General features: G+C 40.3%; 1 protein-coding gene across 4 annotated transcripts in view; it reads left to right on the top strand.

The window, feature by feature from the left end:
* The window catches only part of nectin1b (nectin cell adhesion molecule 1b), a 216,995-nt gene that overhangs the window by 92,527 nt on the left and 102,771 nt on the right, over positions 1–21,697 (top strand). The window contains exon 6 of one of the 4 annotated variants that reach the window (XM_042743595.1): positions 4,118–8,311. The exons of the other annotated variants lie outside the window; for them this stretch is intronic. Within the exon in view, the coding sequence (XP_042599529.1) occupies positions 4,118–4,623 (506 nt within the window). The 3' untranslated portion in view covers positions 4,624–8,311. Of the gene's footprint in view, positions 1–4,117; positions 8,312–21,697 lie in introns of those variants that run through there. 4 annotated transcript variants of the gene reach the window in all.

The following is a 21,697-nucleotide window of genomic DNA, read 5'->3' as shown; positions in this document are numbered from 1 at the left end:
AGCAAGAGCTGAGGAGATACTGACAGAAAGGTGCACTGAAGGAAAAAGGAATGCATTAGAGGAAGAAGACTGGTCCTTTCAACTCTTCCAGTCCTGTGGATTTTTCTCTCTCAGTATAATGAAGCCCCCAGTTCGTCTAATCCCATTAAAGGCCAGATTAATACTTGAGAGCTGATAGCTGAGAGAGTGGTCGCACCACCGGCAGCCAAACCGCAGTGTGGACACTCTCTGACTAAACCTAGAATAGAAAGAGCAGCGGAAGGAGAAGCAGAGAGAGGGAGGTAGAGTATGCATAAATGGGTTCCTGTGGTTGAATGGCTTTAGCTGTGGAGTGTCACAGTAATTAAACTTGAGAGAAAGACTTCAGAAGTCAAATTGTTCCCTTGACCCCCCAGTATGAGAAACGGCAGCCTGTTAGCCTTAACATTTGCCATTAACATTAATGAGAGGTGTTTGAGAATTTGAAATAATGGTTTAATGGAGTTAAAACAGGAAATGAAATCGTTTAAAAGCCCATTATATCGTTAGACCTTTTTTTAACCAGGAAAGAAACCTTGCGTTTAAAAATGCATTTTACAGGAGTGTCCTGACAGAGATAGGTGGTTAATTAAGCTACACACAAAAGTTTATAAATGAAATGCAACAAAAAAATGTGAATGGCCTTGCAAAACCATCTTACACCAGCAAGCCTATCTATCTATCTATCTATCTATCTATCTATCTATCTATCTATCTATCTATCTATCTATCTATCTATCTATCTATTTATCTGTCTATTTTTTTTCATCAGTTATGTTTACCCTCTTTTTCCGAATTTTATTTTCTATTTCTTTACTATCATAACAGCAAATTACAAAAGTGGCAAAATGTTTAGTTCATGTTTGGGCAGAAGTACTGTGGTGGTAACTATCCTCCACACTCTAGGGGGCGATAGAGTTAGCTTAAAAGAACCGTGTCTTTAAACTAATGCGTTGCTGTATGGTTAGGTATAAACATTTCAAGAGTTTACTGACTTTAACCAATTTCTTACCGGGGCTCTCTTCAAACTGTTCCTATCATGACAATAGTTCACTTGAAAAAGAAAACTGACCATAGAAGCAGAATATTTATGCTAAAACTCACTATAGAACCATTTGTAGCATCAAAATTGGTGTAGAAAATATTTTCTCTCAGAAACTGCTAATAAATTTTGCAAATAATTGCACAATCATGGAAAGTAACACATTAAATTTAAAATAAAATTAAGTAGATAAACTAAAATAGCATTTTCCTATAAAATAGATTCTAAAAATATTTTTTGATTTACAAACTTTAAAAAGGTTTTTTACAGAGTATACTGGTTTTAGAATTGTGTTATGAATTGCACAAAACAAAACAATATGTGAATGTGAGCTTGTGTAGCTAGAAAAGTTTTTATTTGTTCACTTTGTGTATCCTCTGAAAGTATGCTATGCCTTTTCCCTTCCCTATTAGCATTTAACTTTATATTCTTAGATTAAAGATCGAGATGGATTCAACCCCTAGAGGTTTTTGCCTTTTATGACCGTAATACTTCACAAGCTGTCTGAGCATGTCAGTGAGAAATATCTGACCATCACCCCATGTGTGGTCGGTACCAGATGGTGCTCTGCCAGGTCTAGAATGGAAGCTCATTAAGGAGCTGGAATATGTCAAATCCAGCTCACCCTGACCGCCTTATTACTGCCTATATTCAATAAGTCACTGTCGCATAAGGCAGTCAGAAACCTTCACAATGCAGCCGCTGACCTTTTTAACCGGCATATTCTATTAGCACATGTAAATGGCATAGACTTCAGACTGGAAATATGACGCAGGGTGTCTAGCGTCTAGTTGTGTTGTGCTGCTAACTATGCACAACTGTAGTGTTAACACAATGTGTGAAAGACACATTTGTAGGCAGTTTGAAGGAGCTCATTGAAGACTTTTGAATGTCTTTGTTTCTTTCATTGTGACAGTCAGATCCAATCAGACATTCTGATTTGGATTGGGATTTTGGACGTGACGACTAATAAAATGTATTGTAGATGACACATACAGTAGCTTGTTGCTTTGTCTCATTGTAACTCATTTTAGAGAACCCCTTGGTTATGTTTTATATTTTAGTGTTGGCAGATTTTTGCACTGACCTGTTGTAGTGCTTGGAGCGGTTTGGTTATGTTTACAAGGAGTGAAAAAAGCCTTTAGAAACCGCATGTAAGCTGTTAATCCAGCAATTGTGAATGATCCAGTGCTGAAAAAAGTTGCATGTCTTGCTTTTGTGTATGTGTGTGAGTGTGTGTGAATTACTTCTTCAAATCTAATTGCTGTTTGCAAATCTCAATGCTGTGGGTACTTTTAAGAAATGGTTTTTGCATGGGCTTATTACATGCTATGCCAGTTGCTTTCTGTTGGATGCATGCCTTTTGTGTGCTTTGAAAAAAAAAAACAAGCAGTATGTCAGCTGTAACCATGTACAGTAACCTTGCAGGGGATTCATGTTCCAGCATGTCTGCAAAAACCACATCAGTCATTAGAAAGACTTTATGAACTTTTAAAAGCGGTTGTGCTCGCTTTGCCTTTCACCTGCAGCATTAGGGTTCGTTATATGTTCTTTAATTCATTGAGTAAAAAGAAATAAATATATTTCATGAATGGTTTAGGAGAATAAAAGAGTGTGTTATAAAACAATTTATTACATATAAGCCAACAAGGTCAAGAGCTTCAAATACAAGCCACCTGTACTTATGTTGAATTATAATTTTTGAGGCCGCTCAGATTTAAAGAACTGTCTGGTCTATTGTTATAAGTGTATCAGTGCTGATTGTTACTTTTAACGCAAGCTTTACCTCCAGATTAAAGTGCTGCAGTGAATTACTTAAATGATCAAGGGCATCTAGGCACTAGAGTTTACGCTATGTCAGACGATACTTTGAATCAATTTAAATTTTAAATGAATTTAAGGTTTATGCATGACAAGGACATATCAGGGAAAAAAAGAAAAAAAAGAACATTCAGAAAGTAAGTTTTAACATTTACTGCAACACTAATGAAGCACCAGTTAATATTCAACCCATTCTCATTCCCAAGGAGGCAAAAACTAAAGCATGGTTAAGTGCCTTTAGCATCACTATTAGGATGCTGAAGGTATACCTCAGTTGCTATACTGAACTAGGAAATCCTTTGAAAAACCTTTGATGTAAATACTAAATTTATTGTCATTTAATTATAATTTGGTCTTCATGATATATGTTGAATCTGTCTTAATCTGTTGAATAAGGCAAGCGATTGAAAGCAATGCAGTTCCAAGTTCATCAGTATATTGACACCAATGGGCAGGGATCTCCAACCCTGCTCCCAGAGAGCTGCCGTCCTACAGAGTTCAGTTCCAACCCTGCTCCAACACACCTTCCTGTAATTATCAAGTAACCGCCTTGATTAGCTGGTTTGGTTGTGTTTGGGGTTGGAGCTGAAATCTGCAGGATGGTGGCTCTTTAGGAGCAGGGTTGGAGGAGACCCTTGGCCTAGGTGTACCTTAATAGTGAAGCACAAGGTGCTTCAGTACTTGGTGCCTTAGTAGTGAGGATGGGTTGTACTATTAGGTACATTTGGTCAATCCGACTGAATCTTTTAATTAATACATTCCATGGTTCAAATTCTGTCCTTATGTAATTTTGTACCCAAAACTATAGCAACATGGTACAACCAATATTCAGAAAACAATATGTTAGGTGGGTATTAGAAACTGGTCCCAATGCACACTAAATGAAAACATTATGCCCTTGCTCTAGTGTACAGGCGTCCTTAATTTCAAGACTTTTGTTTGTTATCTTTGCTTATAAAATGGTTAGAGTGTTTGTTCTTGTGTACCTTACATAAAATGCATGATGAGACTAATCATTCAGCTTCTGCTTTTCTGTGTTAAGCTGTCATAATGGATTGGTTTTGTGGGAGTGGGTGGGTGGTTGTGGGATGGGGCGGGGGCTTCTTCCTTTCTTCCCTTTTCTTTCTCCTCCCCTATGTTCCTTTCCTCATCAAAAATGAGCACCTGCACAAATGCACCTCCTTCCCACCAGAGCACTGACACACTCTCCCCTTCCATCTGTGTTTTCCTACCCAGAATTCCCTAACTCCCTGCCTTTTGATGGCCGTGAGATCCCACTGGAGGAGCATAATTCCGGTGCTGTCATCGGCGGCGCGGTTGGTGGGGTGGCCCTGCTGGTGGCCGCCATCGCGCTGCTCGTCTTCTTCCTGCGGCGGCGTCAGCGCACCTTTAAGGGTGACTACAGCACCAAAAAGCACGTGTTCGGGAATGGATACAGCAAGGCCGGCGGCATGACCGCTCATCCTCCAATGCCCAAGAACCTGCAGTACCCAGATGACTCGGACGATGAAAAGAAGCCAGCACAAATTAGCGGGCCCGGCGGTTTTGAGGGCGGCGATCGAGATTTCGACGGCAACTCTGAGGATCTGAAGAGACCCTATTTCACCGTAGATGAAGGAGAAAGTCGCGATTATGATGAACGGACTCTCGCCTTCCAGTACGACCCCGAGCCCGAGATCGCTGACGACATGGTCTCCCAAACCGACGGCTCTGTTATTTCAAAGAAAGAGTGGTATGTGTAGATTGGCATGCAACATCAAGAAAAAAAAAAAAAAGATCAACAACCTTTTGCCCTCTCTTGCATCTGACCACACCCATCCACCTCCATCACTAGAACCCTCCCTCCATGTGTTCATCCCTATCTGCACATCCCACCCCGACCCAGTAACCTCCGCCCCCCTCAGAGCCCATCGAAATAAACAGCTGTAGAAAAATAGCTTGCAGCATCAACACGTCAACATCATTACACATCCACGCGCTTTTAGATGAACCTGCTACAACAGCGAGAGGTTTTCTCACAGACTGATGCCAATCAACATCCAGTAAGGCTGGAAAGGCAGGTCGCTTGAAAATATTACAGTGTATTATCCTTTTTGTCTCATTTTGTTGTTATTATAAATGTATTAAATGTATAAAAAGAGACTGTAACTGTTTTGGAAAGGGGTATATTGCTGATCATGTTGTGAAAGTCTTACACTGGATGTATGATTTTTTTATTGTTTGTTTGTATTGTTTTTTTATCTCATTAGCATTTTACCTTTACTTTTACGTTAATCATAGGTTTTGTTCATTTTTATATAGTCTTGTTTTTATATGGAGTGTTGATTACCAGAAAATGTGGAACTAAATAATAGAATAATTATTCCCGCCCATACATGTGTCATTACGAGGTCGAAGGTTGCATTAGCACTATTCCGTTTAATGGAAACATCATAATCCTGTGGTTCTTGGTACAAACGCCGATCCCAACATCCCTGAATTTAGATCCAGGGGTCCGAGAATGTGGCATGGCCTGGAAGCGTACAATCCAGTGAAACAAAAAAGCATGTGGGTTCTGACTGCTCTCCAAAAACAGTATTTATTTTAAGACCCAGTTACCGTGAGAGCTGAGGAACACATCTGCAGCGTTAGTCATATGCACACTGCAGTCGAGCATGCAGAACGGGGCCTAGACAGATATACTGCACCCACCTACCTGTCCCTCATTCTCCATGCCAGTCTTAGTCAGTCTCCATCCACAGATCCACCTCGGCTGTGCCATCACATTGTAAGGTTATCATAGCGATGCTTCCCAAAACCCATTTCCTCTGAAACTCTTAAAACACAAAAGGCTATTCCTGTATAATGTGGTGTTGTTATAAAGACAGGGTGTTTGTTATTTAGAGTTGGTGATGTGGAGTGGTCAAAATGTTTTCAAGATCTTGTAAATATGAACAGGTTCAATGGTAATGTTTAGTTACACAGGAGATTACGACACGGGCGTGTAGCGCTTGTGTCAACCACCATATAGAGCCTTTTGATGGAAGTAGTTGTTCCAAAAGTAGGTAGCGGTAAAAGCACAGAAATTAAATTACGGAAAAGACAAAAGCCAAAGTGAAATCGGAGGTAAATATGGCAGCAACTAGGCATCGCAGACAGGCTTGTTATGTACTGCTGGATCTCTGAAACCACAGGTCTGCGGCAAAGCCTGGATTCCTTTCCAAATCCTTCCTGATCCTCTATAAGGAGCAGATCATTTGGCTACAAATTAGTATCTATTTAAATAAATAAAACAGATATTCATCAAAGTCCTGAAATACCTGTTCAACTGCAAAATGTACAAGCATTCAAGGCCTTTTTTAATGCATGTGTGTCTTTTTTAATCGCTCTTTGTTTGGTTCAGCCTTTATCAGACATTTTACATCAAGGTTTGGTGTTTGCAAAAGGATGGGCCGTTTTCCACTAAATGATTTTACTTCCAGAGACAAATAACCTCTCTAACTGTATCCATATCTCTTTCTAGACTCAAATAAATAAATAAAAATAAAAATAAAAATGCATTAGTAGAATTTATCATGGCTTGTCCATGAAATATTTAATTCCCTTGCCTGCCTTAAACAAGGCTTTTTACAAGATGAGAGATCAGGATGCTGAACCGCTGTAATCACACAATCTAGGCGGACTTGAAAACATGGGGAACTCCAGATAAAAGCCACTTACTGTAGGTTGCTCATCCATGAGCAGGCCCTCATGGAATCTGGTGGCATTTTTTTTTTTTTTTTTTTTTTGCATTAGAAAATCTGCAGAAGGGACTTGAAAATGATAACATGCATTGAAGCTAGTAAATTAAGCCATTATTAAAAGAACCCACATAATAAACAAACTAGCACTTGCAGCCACAGATTCCTTGTGGTCTGCCCATGAGGAAAGTCGTATTATGTCTACACCTAAGCTACAAATGAATAAAAACCTTGATGGTAGACCTCATGCACATCTTGATTTTACCTAAAACTGACCACATAATAAATAACTGTATATTTGTTGCTTAGCAAACCTTTTATTTTAGCTTAGTAAGGTAAATGTGCAAAGTTATACAAATCGCAGTGCCTATGATGTGTGAGATGTAAGGTTTTACTTTTTACATATTGTTGTTGTTGTTTATTTTTTTTAGTTATTGTCTGTACATTTTTTTTCTTTTTTTACATTTGCATGATAAACATATGAATCTACACAAGTTGGTCAATGTGATGGAAAGTGTATCAGCTTGATTTCAAGTATTAAGAAAGCTGTATTTTTACCAAAAATTTTTAAACCCTCATGAATACAAATATTCTCGCTTTGCTTCATAAGATGACAAAATACAAAAGCAACCCATCGCTGGTCTTGTCAGCTCTTTGTTAACAAGCTCACAACTGGAAACCTGCTACACAATCATTGCTATGATTAAAGAGACTGACATCACTTTAGCTAAAGCACAAGTTTTGTAATTAGTTGTTAATTTTATATGTAATTGTGTATTGATTTCATTTCTCTTTCTCTTTCATTCTTTCCATTGACCCCTGAGCTCCCAGGGTTTTGTTAATTAAGGGTTCTTTTTTGTATGTTTTCTCAAGCTAAGCACAAGTTACCCATTTACCAAATGGCTATTATGGCTTTAAATGTCAAATAAGAGAATTCAAATGACTATAATTAATTTTCATAACCAATATCAGCTTCTTTCTTTTCATACAGTAGTCTGTCTGCTGGATCAGTTGTTGATGTTGATGCTTCTAGCAACATTAAATAGCCTGCATAAGTGCATGAGCATACTAAGAAAATAATATTTTTATCTTTTTTTTTAATTATTTTCTTTTTGTTTTGAATATTGTTTTACAGGCAAAATATAGTTGTATTTTTTTTTTTTTTTAGTTCCTCATTTTTAGATTTTTTTTTTTTTCTTTTTATTTCATTCCTTAGTCTCATGTCTTTCTAACTGCCCACTTCAAAGCCTGACATTCCACTGTAAATAATGTATGTACCTTGGAATCTAGAGCTGAGTTTACTGTATGTTATGGGAACAGAAACGGAGGAGTTCAAGTCTGGACATTGACTGCAAGCTGAACTAGATAACAAATTAGATAGCTCAGATGACTGGAGATGTATAGCTTATTGCCATAAATCTACTTCAACGTGGACTTGGGTAGATAGGTTTTGATATGTTAATGGGTTCTGTATAGAGACGTGGGATTGATGCATTACAATGATTTTGTACATAACTGCAACAAAACAAACAAACAAACAAACAAAAAAAGCATAAAAACATAAAGAAAGATCTTGTCTTCATGCAGCCGTGTGAATGTATGTCTGCTGAGGTCGGTAATGATATGAAAAATATATATATTGTTCACATGTGTTGACCCAGTGAAGTAAACTGTATTTGCTTTAAAACATTAAATGATTTAAATGTTCAAAGATGTGTTGTCCCAGTTCACTCAGTATGTTTTTATTTTATATCTCCTGTTTACCCTTCACAATTATGCAACACTGTTTTAGTGCCACACACACACACACTTCTTACATAATATATATATATATATATATATATATATATATATATATATATATATATATATATATAGAATAGTATATTTAATGTTACAACAAATATATTTTGTAACAATGTATTCAAAATGTTATATTATGACTTTGTTCTGCAAATCTGAGATTTTTTTAAATGCTTGTTTATACAAGTGTTAGCATACAATAATAATTATTAATCTTTATATGATTTAATTTTTTTATATGTCAAAGATGAGTCGTCCCATTTTGGTGGTCATCCATGATTTTATACACACAGAAAGCATATTAAATGCAAGCAAAGTGTCTGTATATCAGTCATAATAAATTGTATTATATTTTAAATGGTATACAAACTGTCAAACTGAATGACCTATATAGTATCATATGTATTCTTATATAACATACATAACAAGTCAAAACAAGCCAAGTTTAGTGAGCGATGTACTGTAAACAATACACACTGTAAACAATAAACCATGAATAAATACAAAAACAATAGAGGTATATAATAATTACTGTATAAAGTAAGAAGTGGCAAGTGAAAAGTTACAAAATATTTACTAAAAAAAAATAACTATACAATATTTTTGTGATAATGTGCACATGCAGTACTACAGTATTGATTATAATAAAGCAATATGCCACAAGAGGCTGTGCATATACAGCCATATACAAAATTATACTAAAATGTATTTGAAATACATTTATTTCATATTGAGTATGCTACAAATACATAAATTACATAAATACCCAATTATACTTTTGGTATACTAATCTGGTATACTTAGACGCATACTTGAAGACGCTAAATTTCAACATCTAATTTTGTACTTGCACTTTAATTGTGCGAAAGTAGTGCTGAAGTCCAACTGAAGATATACTGAAGTACATTTGATTGTGCTAAAGTGGAACTATTGCAAGTATACTTCATGAACACTTTAAATATATTGCATTCAAAGATCGTACAATTCTCATTAACAGTGAAATTAAAACACATTTCAGGCTTAATATTAAGAAATGTGCATTGTGCACAAGTAGTACCCTACTCCAAATAAAGTTTAATATTAAGTTAGTCCCGAGCAATATGTCAGTAAATACGTTAATAGATTTGAACTATACTTGGTATTAAATAAATGTATTTTAAATATATTATTTTTTATTAGAGCACAGTTAAAGGATCAAAATCAATATGCCAAAAAATCCCACTATGTGATTGTGAACTGTATTTGGTCACCTACGGTGGTGGTCCAGCAATATCAGCTCTGAGCGGTCTGAAAGTTTTTTGTTGTTGTTTTTTGTGTAGATTTTTTCAGTATGTCGGTATTTTGTATGTTTTATTGTCTATCCAAACATCATATAAATGAATACCGACGAGCAAGCATGAGATCACACTGCATAAACTTGTACTCGCATTATTTTCAGGAAGTTAAATGGCTTGTAACTCTTGAATTTGACTCGGCTTTTAAAAAGCTTTTGTCTGTGTACAAGAGAACTGCAACTATGAGCTCCAAATCCCAATAGCGTTAACAGCTGGATGTGGCCTCCCCACCGCGCAAAGCGATAGTTCTCTTGAGCAATGCAAATTATTCACTTTCTGCACTTAGAAATCACAGTACAAAAAAAATATTAGAGCACTATATTTGTCCCCTATCACTGTGATACAACGTGCATGGTCTATTTTCACAGCGAGGGCAATTACTTTTCCATCATCCAGTGTTTTTAAATTCAGCCCTTAATCAGCTGAACCACCCCTGAAATGCAATCGCAGATTGGAATGAAAGAGCGCAGACTTGCTTGCCAGGGTTCCTGGAGAGCAGCTGTCCCAGTCCGTCTCCTCAAAGCTCTCTTTGTAGCCCCACGGGCCTTTGAAAGCATATTCACTCGTGATAAGCCTAAATGATACGGAATCAGCCTCATTCCCTCCAGAGCGAACTTCCATGCTGTGTCACTCAGCAGTGCGGGAAAAGGGAATCTGGCTACATGAGACGGCACAGCCAGGGTCATAGTAAGATTGTAAATTTGATATGAAATATTGTGCTTAAAGGAACAGTTCACCAAAAAACCATGTCATTCCATAGTTTTGGGTTATTATTCACTGCATGGCATAGTCATTATACAAATATTAAATGTAATATATCAGGATTATATAAAAGACAGGTCAATTTAGACATTTACATGTTTGAATGTGCAAACGACAAGTGTTTTACCGTATAATTTCAATAAAACCTGGTTTACCATATGTACACACTGAACACATCCTGTATTCTTTGCTCACTATTGTTTGTTTAGCTGACAGTTTATGATTAGACCACAATTAAATTTTCGGTTGCATACTGTCCATATTTTTTAATCATAAACCCATATACCTGAGCAAGCAGTTAAGAGTTCAGAGTTTAGTCAGTATAATAATAAAATTATTAATGTCTATATTCTGAGTCACATGGCACTTTTATGTTAATGTCTATGTTTAAGTAAGTATTTGAGACACTTTTAGATCAATTAAAATTATCAAAGTTATTTTAAGAAAAAAATTATTTTAAGACAAATGAATGTATTAATAAAAATAAATAAATAAAAAATCAGACACATTTAAGGTCATCAGATGTCTGTATTTTCATCCCCACCTCAGGGGTTTTTATATATTAATCATAAAACGTTGAATACTGATATTTCAGATTATTTAGAAAAAGGTACTTTAAATGTGAAATTAAAACCGGCAGTATGCGGAAGCAAGTCAGTAGTAAATAAGTGAGTCATTGCGATTGAACCGAATCATTTAAATGTTTGATTCATTCAGGAACAAAATACCTTCATGTTGCTCAGAGAGCAAAATAGCCCTGTGGACACTGATGTCTATTATAGTGGTATTAATATATAAATTTTCTGCCCCCATAGAGCCGGCCCTAGACCTTTGGGGGCCCTAAGCAAAACACTGAATCATGCAGTGAAAGAGCACACTGTACATGCGCACGCGCACTAGAAATGCGTGCAACTCTGTCACACACACAAATGATACACACACACACACACACACACACACACACACACACACACACACACACACACACACATATATATATATATATATATATATATATATATATATCGGGAATATAGGTCGGGAAATGCCCCTGCCAGCTTCAGTGTAAATACTGCATCAAAATCAAATCAATTTGAGCATGATTTAAACCTGGATAATTGTAACCACTCTAACTTTTTCTGCCTTGGAAAAGCTAGCTTGTCTCCGACATAGTGATAACACTCATTACCTTCTCTAGTGCAGCTCATCCAGGTCTCGTTCCATTCTTCCGTATTTGTGATATCACAAATCCCGGGAAAATATGCATTGTAGTCAAAAAGAGTCGTTCGTTGTAGTTTTTGAAAAATAATTTTTCTATTAAATAAAAAATCTCCTTGTGAAATGGACTTTGAGCTTTGTAACTTTGCAGATCTTTTTTTTTATATATACTCAAACAGCAACATTACAGGCTAACTAAAGATGAAAAAGTGAAAAAGCATAATAGCAGCCCTTTAATAATGAAAACATGAATACAAACCAGGATATTCAATATAAATTGAGAACTACAAGCGCTCTTAGCAAACACATCAGAACAGTCATCATGTTTTAGTAATTTGTTATATTCCCCAAATATTTCAAATGAAAGGTCAGTCAGACAAGCATATTCATAAAAAAAAGAAAACATATTCAGACATATGTAGCACATTCAGCACTTTTTTATGCAAGAGTTACAGTGTAGAACTTGCAGAAAATTGCATTTATTCAGTTAGAATTTATGTATCCTAAGTACATATAAACTGGGCTAACATTTCAGCTGTCTCCTATAGAGACAGGAATATATTTTATTAGCAGTGCCTGATAAGATGAATATCACTATTAACATATGCTTAGAATTCAGCAGAGATTGTTAAAATTTTAACAAACCCAAAACCATCGGTATTAAACAATGATGCAACAAATCATCCATCTTTATTTTTCTCAGCTATCAGAATTTTTATTTTTTATTTATTTATTTATTTATTTTTAACAATTAACCCTGCACAAAAACGCTAGAAATCACTAAGCACTGCTCTGGCAACCACCTGAAACACCCTAGCAACCACATATAAATGCTCTGGCAACCACCCACAATTCCCTAGCAATGTCATAATAAAACACCCTCAACACCCTTGCAACCGCTTATAAATGCCACATAGCAAACATCCTCGCAACCACCCAAAATACTCTTGCAGCTCTATTGTAGCATCCTGACAACCACCAACTACACCCTACAGCAACAGTATAGCAACATGCTGGCAACCACCAGCTACACCCTTGCAACGACATACCAATGCCTTATAAACTACCCACCAAAATGCTAACAACTGCATGCCAATGATGTGGCAACCCCCCACAACACCCCAGAAACCATATGTAAATGCCCTGGCAATAACAAACAACACCCTGGTAACTGCTTAGAAATGCCCTCCCAGCCACCCCTTACAACCTACTAATCGCATATCAACTGGAAACAAAACCCACCCACAACACCCTAGCAACTACCTTAACACCCACATATTAATACCCAGGCAACCATCTACAACAACCAAGCTACCACATACCAATGCCCTGTCAACCACCTGAAGAAGAAAAAAAAAAAACCCTAACAACTGCATGACAATACTGTAGCAACCACCTGCAACACATTATAAATGCTTTAGAGCACCCCAGAAAACATATATAAATGCCCTGGCAACAACCTACCGCATGCCAGCCACCAAACAGCATCATCATGACAAACACCCATCAGCCACATTGGAATGCCCTGCCAACTACCCACTATACTCTAGCTACTGCATATTAATGTGCTGGAAACTATGGAAAATGCCCTGGCAACAACATAGCAACACTCTGGCAACCACCAACACCCTGCCCTGCCAATCACCCTAACACCCACAAGTACCCTGGCTACCAGACACCTAGCAACCACATAGCAACATCATGGCCACCACCAGCTACTCCCTAACAGCAGGAAAATAATGTCCTGTCAATGACCCACAACACCCTAGCAACCACATACTAACTGACAACTGCTTGCAACACCATAGAAACTGCATAGCAATGCAATGGCAACCAGCCACAACACCCTAGCAACCACAAAGAAACACCCTGGAAACCATCTACAACACTCTAGCAAGATCCTGGAAACCACCAACCACCCTTTCCTGCAAACCACCCTAACACCTGCATAAAAATACCCTCCCAATCAGCTACAACACCCTAGTAACTACATACCAATGTAGTGGCAACCACCTGCAACACCTTATAAATTGCATAGCAACACCCTGGCAACCTCCTACAACAACCTACCAACATCCTGGCACCCTAACACCCGCATGTAAATACCCTGAAAACCAGCTACAGCACCCTATAAACTGCATAGCAACATAATGGCAAACACCTGCCACACCATAGAAACTGCATAGCAATACCCTGACAACCACCTACAACACCATAGCAACATCCTGACAAACACCAAATACTCCTACCAACCACCCTAACATCCACACATAAACACACTGGCAAACAGTTACAACATCCTAGCAACTGCGTAGCAACACCCTGGCAACCACCTGCAACACCCTAGCAAAGTCCTCACAACAGCCAAACACCCTACCCTGCCAACCACCCTAACACCTGCATATAAATGCCCTGGAAACCAACTACAACACCCTAGTAACCGCATATCAACACACTGGCAACCATCCACAATACCTTGGAAACTGCATAGCAACACCCTGGTAACCTCCTACAACACCTTAGCAAAATCCTGCCAACCACCAACCTAACCCTTTTCTGCCACCTTAACACCCACATATAAATACCATGTCAACCAGTTACAGCATCCTAGAAACCACATCAACACCCTGGCAACCACCTAGAACACCCTAACAAAGTCCTGACAACCACCAACCACCCTGCCCTGTCGATCACTCTAACATCCACATATAAGTACCCTAGCAACCACATAGAAACACCCTGACAACCACCTACAACATCATAGCAAAGTCTAGACAACCACCAACCACCTTGCCCTGACAGCCATCTTAACACCCACATATAAGTACCCTAGCTACCAGGTATACCACCCTAGCAACCACATACCAATGTCATGGCAACCACCAGCTGGACCCTAAAAAAGCATAACAACTCCCTGGCAACCACTCACTATATCCTAGCAACTGGATATAACCGCCTTGGCACCATTTCTGCACAAGTAAACATTTGCTGTGAGTAGCAATATGATCTCATATTGGACGATTTAATATCTTTGGTAGCTCACATAGAAGCTTATCAATTTTGTATAAATGTATATTTTAAAGGGTTTAATTGAGTATGTGTTTGATTTATTGCTACCATCAGGGCACCACCTTTTAGTTGTGTGTTTATTTGCATCTCACTTGCAGCTCTGTAAATGAGCTGCTGAGCAAACAAATGCATCAAGTCTCTGGGATTAACTGTTTGGAATCGTTGAAATGAAAGTGAGCCGGCATACCCATACAATTAGTGCTTCAATAACAGCACATAAAAGGGATAGTTCACCAAAAAATTAAAATTTGCTAATTTACGCCCCCTCAAGCCATTCAAGATTTAGGTGACTTTTTCTCATCAGAAGAACAGTAAAGGTTCCTAAAATGTAAGTCAGTATACAGGCATTTGAGAGTCCAAAAAGCAAATACAGGCAAGATACAATTATTACCTGTGGCTCCTGATGATATATTGATATCTTATGAAGCCTAATAAACTATCAGTCTATTCAAGAAACTGAACATTATATACAACATTATTACCTGTAATCCAGAGCCTCATGCAAACAGTCCGGAGTGATGTCTGGTTCGCAAATTAATCATTCTTTTGAACTGGTTCTTTTTGGTGAATGAGTTGAATCAGTTCACCAAATCAGACTGAACCGTCTGAAACAGTTTGTGGCTTGAGCAGCACAGATCTATAAGTTACTCAAACAAACCTCACCTTTGGACGATTTACAGTCACTCTGAATAGAAATTAGCAAACATACCAGCGTATATGGTTCTATAATGTTGGTTTCTGCCAACTCATTCAATGCTCCTGTTCCTCCAACTGTCACTGAACCGAAGAAACAGTTCTGACTCAGGGCACTTGAATGAAATTAATTTTTTTTACCATTTATCACTGTTTATGTAAAAAGATGAGCTGGTGAAGACAAGTTTATTGACTTTATATGCTTGGTATATAAAGAAACCACACTGCATGATTACATAAACTAGTGAATGTAACCAGCTCAATGAAAGATTACAGGTTATAGTATTATAAATAATGTTCAGTTTCTTGCACAGACCAATTGATTCTATTCTTAAGACCTCAAAATATTGTTAAGAGCCATGGGTAATATATTGTTAAGAGCCATGGGTAATAATTTTGTGTTGTCTATATATGCTTTTTTGACTCTCAAAGTCCTGTTAGCCTCTGACTTGCATTTTATGAATCACCAGGACCACGGTTTCAGCTAAAAATCTTTACTGCTCTACTGTAGACAAAAAGTCACATCTTGGCTGACTTGAGGGTGAGTAAATTAACAGAAAATTTTTGATGAACTATCCCTTTAAGAACTGGACTTTACTATTCTATTAAACGCTGCCTGCCAAGAGAGAAGAAGTCAAAAACAAGAGCCTTTGTGGAAATGCTGACACCTCTGTTCTGCTAAAGCATTCTGGGTAAGCCTGGGATCCAAATGAGGAGTTTCTTAAGTGAGTCGGTGTGTGTGTGTGTGTGTGTGTGTGTGTGTGTGTGTGTGTGTGTGTGTGTGTGTGTGTGTGTGTGTGTGTGTGTGTGTGCGAGAGAGAAAAAGAAAGAGCATTGTCTGGCTCTTCACATGTCAATATGACTTTGTGTTAGACTCTTGAGACTGTAGTATTTGTTTCCCCACTTAAAAGACTTAAAGTCTTTTACTTGGCATGCAGAAACAAAACTGTACGATATATATAGATAACATAAAAGAAGTTTCCATTTAACAAAACATTTTGAGTATTTATGTCTCAAGGCAGCTGCCTGTCAGCATATATGCTATGATTTACAGTGCCACACCTTAAATACACACACAAGATACACACTGTTGCCGAGTTACTTGGAGGTTTTAAACCTTTCTGCACTATTAGAGACAAAAAAAAGTAAATGTTATTTTAAAAACATTAAAAAAACATTAAAAAAAGAAAATGCTGTCAAACACACAATTTTCTTGTGAATATAGAAAAACTGTTTCTGCATTTCTTTGTTGTTGACTGTAAAACTGAACGCTGCCCAACACACTGTCATGGCAATTCGTACCTATTTAATGTTTTGCCGAATTTGCCTTTTTTTGTTTTTGTTTTTTCCTAGCAACCTCATACATTGCCACGATTCTACATCAGCAAGACTTTTCTAAGCTAAATACTAAATTCTTTGATTGGAAACATAAAACAGACATGATATTCTACACACAGTTCCCTTTCAGTCAGTCACTCTCAACGTCACGTCGATGACCGACAAATTGGGATCTCGCTTAGAGAGACCAATCCACTTTGAGTGTAACTAAACGAGCCAATGCACATTGGGATGTGATGATTGCATCCAGCTGCTGCTGATCACAGTGTGAGCATAAAAAGGCAGCAGGTGCAACGCATACCAGCTTTTCAATTCAGAGCCGAGTGGCACCATTGATCTACTCCTACCAAACTGCTTCATGTGTAATGAGTCTGGCACGCTCTAGGGAGCTTCTTGTGTTGGCGAACAGCGCTTCAGCTGTGGTCGTTCCTGTGTCGAGTGGGTTGCGCGCTTCAGGCTGCACTACCCCCTGTCGTGCTGCGAATGCCCATTTCCCCTGTGCGTCTCAGCACCTAAAAGAGCATTTCCCTGAAAGAGCCTATTTCTCTAAATGAGCTTACATGGGTGCGTATTTGTAAAGACAATGGATTATCTATTTAAAGATGCCGTTTTACCTGAGAATTTCTTGATGCAGTAATTACCTGGTGCCAGGTGATGGTCACAATCGCTGGAGCAGAGTTGCCAACACGCTGAGGTGGCATTCGCGGTTGAGTCATGTTTCCATTCCGGGAAGATAACCATCTCGGAGCTGCGGACCAGGCTCTGTTTCCTCCTGGGGCAAAGATTTCTGAACCACTACTGACCTCACGCTCTCTTCGGCAAGGCAGTTGAGAGCTTGGCCCAGCAGCTCTCAGCTGCACAGAAGCAGACTGAGGCGGTTCGTCACACCCTGCCCCGGTGGGCAGCTGCTGCTTCACCCATCCGCCAGCTGCAGCGCCCAAGCCTGCTTGTCGTCAAGGGCGGCCCCTGTGTCCGCCCCTGCTCCCACACCACATCCGCAACATCCTCCAGCAAGTGATGCCGTGGAGCTGGGCATAGGCAGGCTGTCCCACCAGTCCTGGCCCTCATCAAACCTGGTGGTGAGTAGAAGATCAAGAGGCCCCAGGACGGGCGACCCAGAGAGGGAGGAAGCTACTCTTTGGGGTATGGTGAAGGCACCTCTCCCTACCCCAGGTAGAGAATCTGGAAAATCTTGACAAGAGTGGTTTTCTCTGTCCCTGGGTCCCGGGAGGGCACGGAGAGTTGCGGACAGACCAACACTCGATCACACGCATCCTCCTCCAACTCCAGCAGGCAGCAGCGGGTGGTTCAAGAGCGTCAATAAGACCCTACTTACGCACCCTCTGCCAACCTGTGGAACCAGTTAAACATTGCACCGCACACTCAGACCTCTTTTTGTTCCGCTCACAAGCCGTCCAAATTGGGTCCCTGCATTCCACCTTGCTGCCCCACTGTGGGTAGGCGGTGGTTCCGCTGGTCCCTCTGGTCCCACTTGCATGGTATCTGGGTGCCTGGCAAACGCTGCCCAGCCTGTCTCGCTGGCTTCTGCGGACCATCAGCCTTGGCTATGCGATTCAGTTTGCCCAGCATCCCCCCAAGTTCAGTGGCATCCGCTTCACGAAAGTGAAGGCAGTCTATGTTCCTGGCTTGCCTGCGGAGATTGCAGTCCTACTGGCGAAGGATATGATAGGGTTGGTCCCTCCAGCCGATATGAAGATATATTCATTATACCCAAGAAAGACAGTGGGTTACGACCAATCTTGGACCTGCGTGTCTTGAACTGGGCCCTTCGCTAGTTACCATTCAAGATGTTGATGCTGAAATGCATCTTCGGGTTCATCTGTCCCCATGATTGGTTTGCAGCGATCGACCTGAAGGATGCATACTTTCATGTGTCGATCCTTCCACACCACAGACCATTGCTGTGGTTAGCGTTTGAAGGACATACATATCAGTACAAGGTCCATGTCTCCCCGTCTCTTCACGAAAGTTGCGGAGGGGGCTCTTGTTCCCCTCAGAGAGGAGAGTGTTTGCATCCTCAAACATCTCAATGATTGGCTTATACTAGCACTGTCTCGGGTTCAGTTGTGCGAGCACAGGGACCTGGTGCTCCTGCAATTCTTCCAGTCAGCTCTTAAAAGAAAAAACTAACCCTGACGCATACCCACAATGCAGAGGATCTCTTTTCTTGGTGTGAAGTTGGATTCGGTCGAACAGACAGCATGCCTCACAGAGGAACATGCGTGGTCAGTGCTGAACTGCTTGAATTCATTCAACGGCAGGACAGCAGTCCAACTGAAATTATTTCAGAGGATCCTGGGGCAGTTATGCCGCTGCAGCTGCTTCATGGCCGAGTTCTGAGGTAGGTGTGCCAGCGCAGCACTCACCGGGTCCAAGTTATACCGGCCTGTCACCAAACCTTCACCCCATGGTCAGACCTTACGTTACTCTGGGCAGGAGTGTCCCTAGAACAGGTCTCCAGGCATGCTGCGGGTTACATGGATGCCTCCACCTCTGGCTGGGGGGCCACGTACAATGGGCATGCAGTGTCGGGGTGTGGACAGGCCCCAACTGCACTGGCATATCAATTGCCTAGAGTTGTTAGCGGTGCGCCTTGCCTTGAACCGTCTCAAAGGGCGCTTACGAGGCATGTCGCATGTCACAACTCTCCCTCAACCTCCTCCTTTGGAGTCAGAAGGTTCTGAGGTCACTTTGTGCCATTCACATTCCGGGTCTGCTCAACAATACAGCCGACGAGCTGTCACGAGTTACGCTCCCGGGAGAATGGAGACTCCATCCCCAGATGATTCAGCTGATTTGGAGACATTTCGGAGCCACTCAGGTAGACCTGTTTGCCTCTCCAGAAACGTCTCAATGCCAGTTGTTCCTGCACAAGTAAGTGTTTTCCCCAGTGAGCCTTCTTGTACAGACGCTGTGCAAGGTCAGGGAGGACGAGTGGCAGGTCCTGCTTGTGGCACCGTATTAGCCCATTCAGACATGGTCCCGGAACGAATGCTCCTTGTGACAGCTCCTCCCTGGCAGATTCCTCTGAGGAAGGATCTACTGATTCAGAGACGGGGCATCCTGTGGCACCCACATCCAGACCTCTGGAAACTTCATGTCTGGTCCCTGGACGGGATGCAGAGGTTCTTGGTGACCTACCCCAAGAGGTAGTTGACACCATAACTCTACGACACCGTCTACGCGACACACTTACGCCTTGAAGTGGAACATGTACGTCGAGTGGTGTTCTTCTCGATGAGAAGACACCCGGAGAGGCCCGATCAGGGTCATGCTTTCCTTTTTGCAGCAGGGTTTGGAGCAAAGGCTGTCTCCCTCCACCCTTAAAGTCTATGTGGCTGCGATTGCTGCTAACCATGACCACGTAGAAGGGAAGTCAGTAGAGAAGCATGATCTTGTCATCAGGTTCCTTAAGGGGGCAAGACCTCCTGGGACCTGTCTCTGGTGCTTGAAACACTACAGCAGGGCCCATCTGAGTCAGTTGAGATAAAGTTTATTTCAATAAAATCTCTGCTCCTGCTTGCACTGACTCCATCAAGAGAGTAGGGGACCTGCATGCATTTTCGGTCCACGATTCATGCCTAGAGTTTGGGGTGGCTGATTCTCAGGTAATCCTGAGACCCCCGGACCGGCTATGTGGCCAAGGTTCCCACTACTCCCTTCAGGAATCAGGTGGTCAGCCTGCAAGCGCTGCTCCTGGAGTAGGCAAACCAAGCCCTAGCTTTGCTTTGTCCCATCCGAGCCTTGAGATGTTACGTAGACTGGACACAAGGCTTTAGGACCTCAGACCAGCTCTTTGTCTGTTACGGATGCTGGCAGAAAGGGAATGCCGTCTCTAAGCAAAGGATGGTCCACTGGATAGTGGATGCCATCACCCTGGCTTATCAGGCACAGGGTGTGCCCTGCCTGCTCAGGTTGCAAGCTCACTCTACTTGGAGTGTTGCATCCTCCTGGGCGCTGGCTCGTCGTGCCTCGCTGATAGATATTTGTAGAGCTGCGGGCTGGGCGACCCCCAACACATTCGCTAGATTCTATAGCCTTCATGTGGAGCCAGTATCCTCCTGTGTTCTCTCAAATGAGTCACCAGCTCAGCTCCTCAGCGAAGATCTGGTATGCGTTGCACCTGCTGCCTTTTTATGCTCATACTGTGATCAGCGGCAGCTGAATGCAATCATTGCATGCCAATGTGCATTGTCTCGTTTAGTTACACTTGAAATGGATTGGTCTCTTTAAGCAAGATCACAATTCGTCGGTCACCGACGTGACTTCTCCATTCCCTCCTCTAGGGAACAAGGGTTACATACGTAACAGAGACATTTCTAAGGCTCAATATTTTAATCAAAACATGAAGAAAAAACAAATAGACTTTTCCCAAAATAAAATAATAATAATAATAATAATAATAATAATCATAATAATACAAATCCTCAAAATTAATAGGGTAATTTAGTTTAAGAATCCTTTTTTTTTTTTTTATCAGTTAAATGCTTAGCAGAATGAGCTTTTAGGGATACAAACTGACTTTTACCAAAACATCTAATGAATTTCCCAAGTTAACTGTTTATGAGTCTCTCAAGTTTGTTTCTATTCACCGTACATTAAAACATTTATGTTTTGGTGGTCTGGTCAGCTGATCTAGTCATGCATGCCTTTGGACTCCAAAATCCCTTAGAAAAATACTTTCTGGGTTGAATGTTTAAAAAAACACACTCTTAAATGAGCAAGCTTTCAACATTAACTGCATTTCACCTTGAAACTAAGAAAGCGTTTTTGTTCTCACAGCTGAGCTCCAGATGTCTTTTTGTTGTATTTTTGGACTTCTGTTTGTATGTTCACAAGTCACGCAACGTTACTGTGGT

Source organism: Cyprinus carpio, chromosome B18, assembly GCF_018340385.1.
Source record: "Cyprinus carpio isolate SPL01 chromosome B18, ASM1834038v1, whole genome shotgun sequence".
NCBI lineage: Eukaryota > Metazoa > Chordata > Actinopteri > Cypriniformes > Cyprinidae > Cyprinus > Cyprinus carpio.
This window is presented reverse-complemented; position numbering and strand designations above follow the sequence as displayed.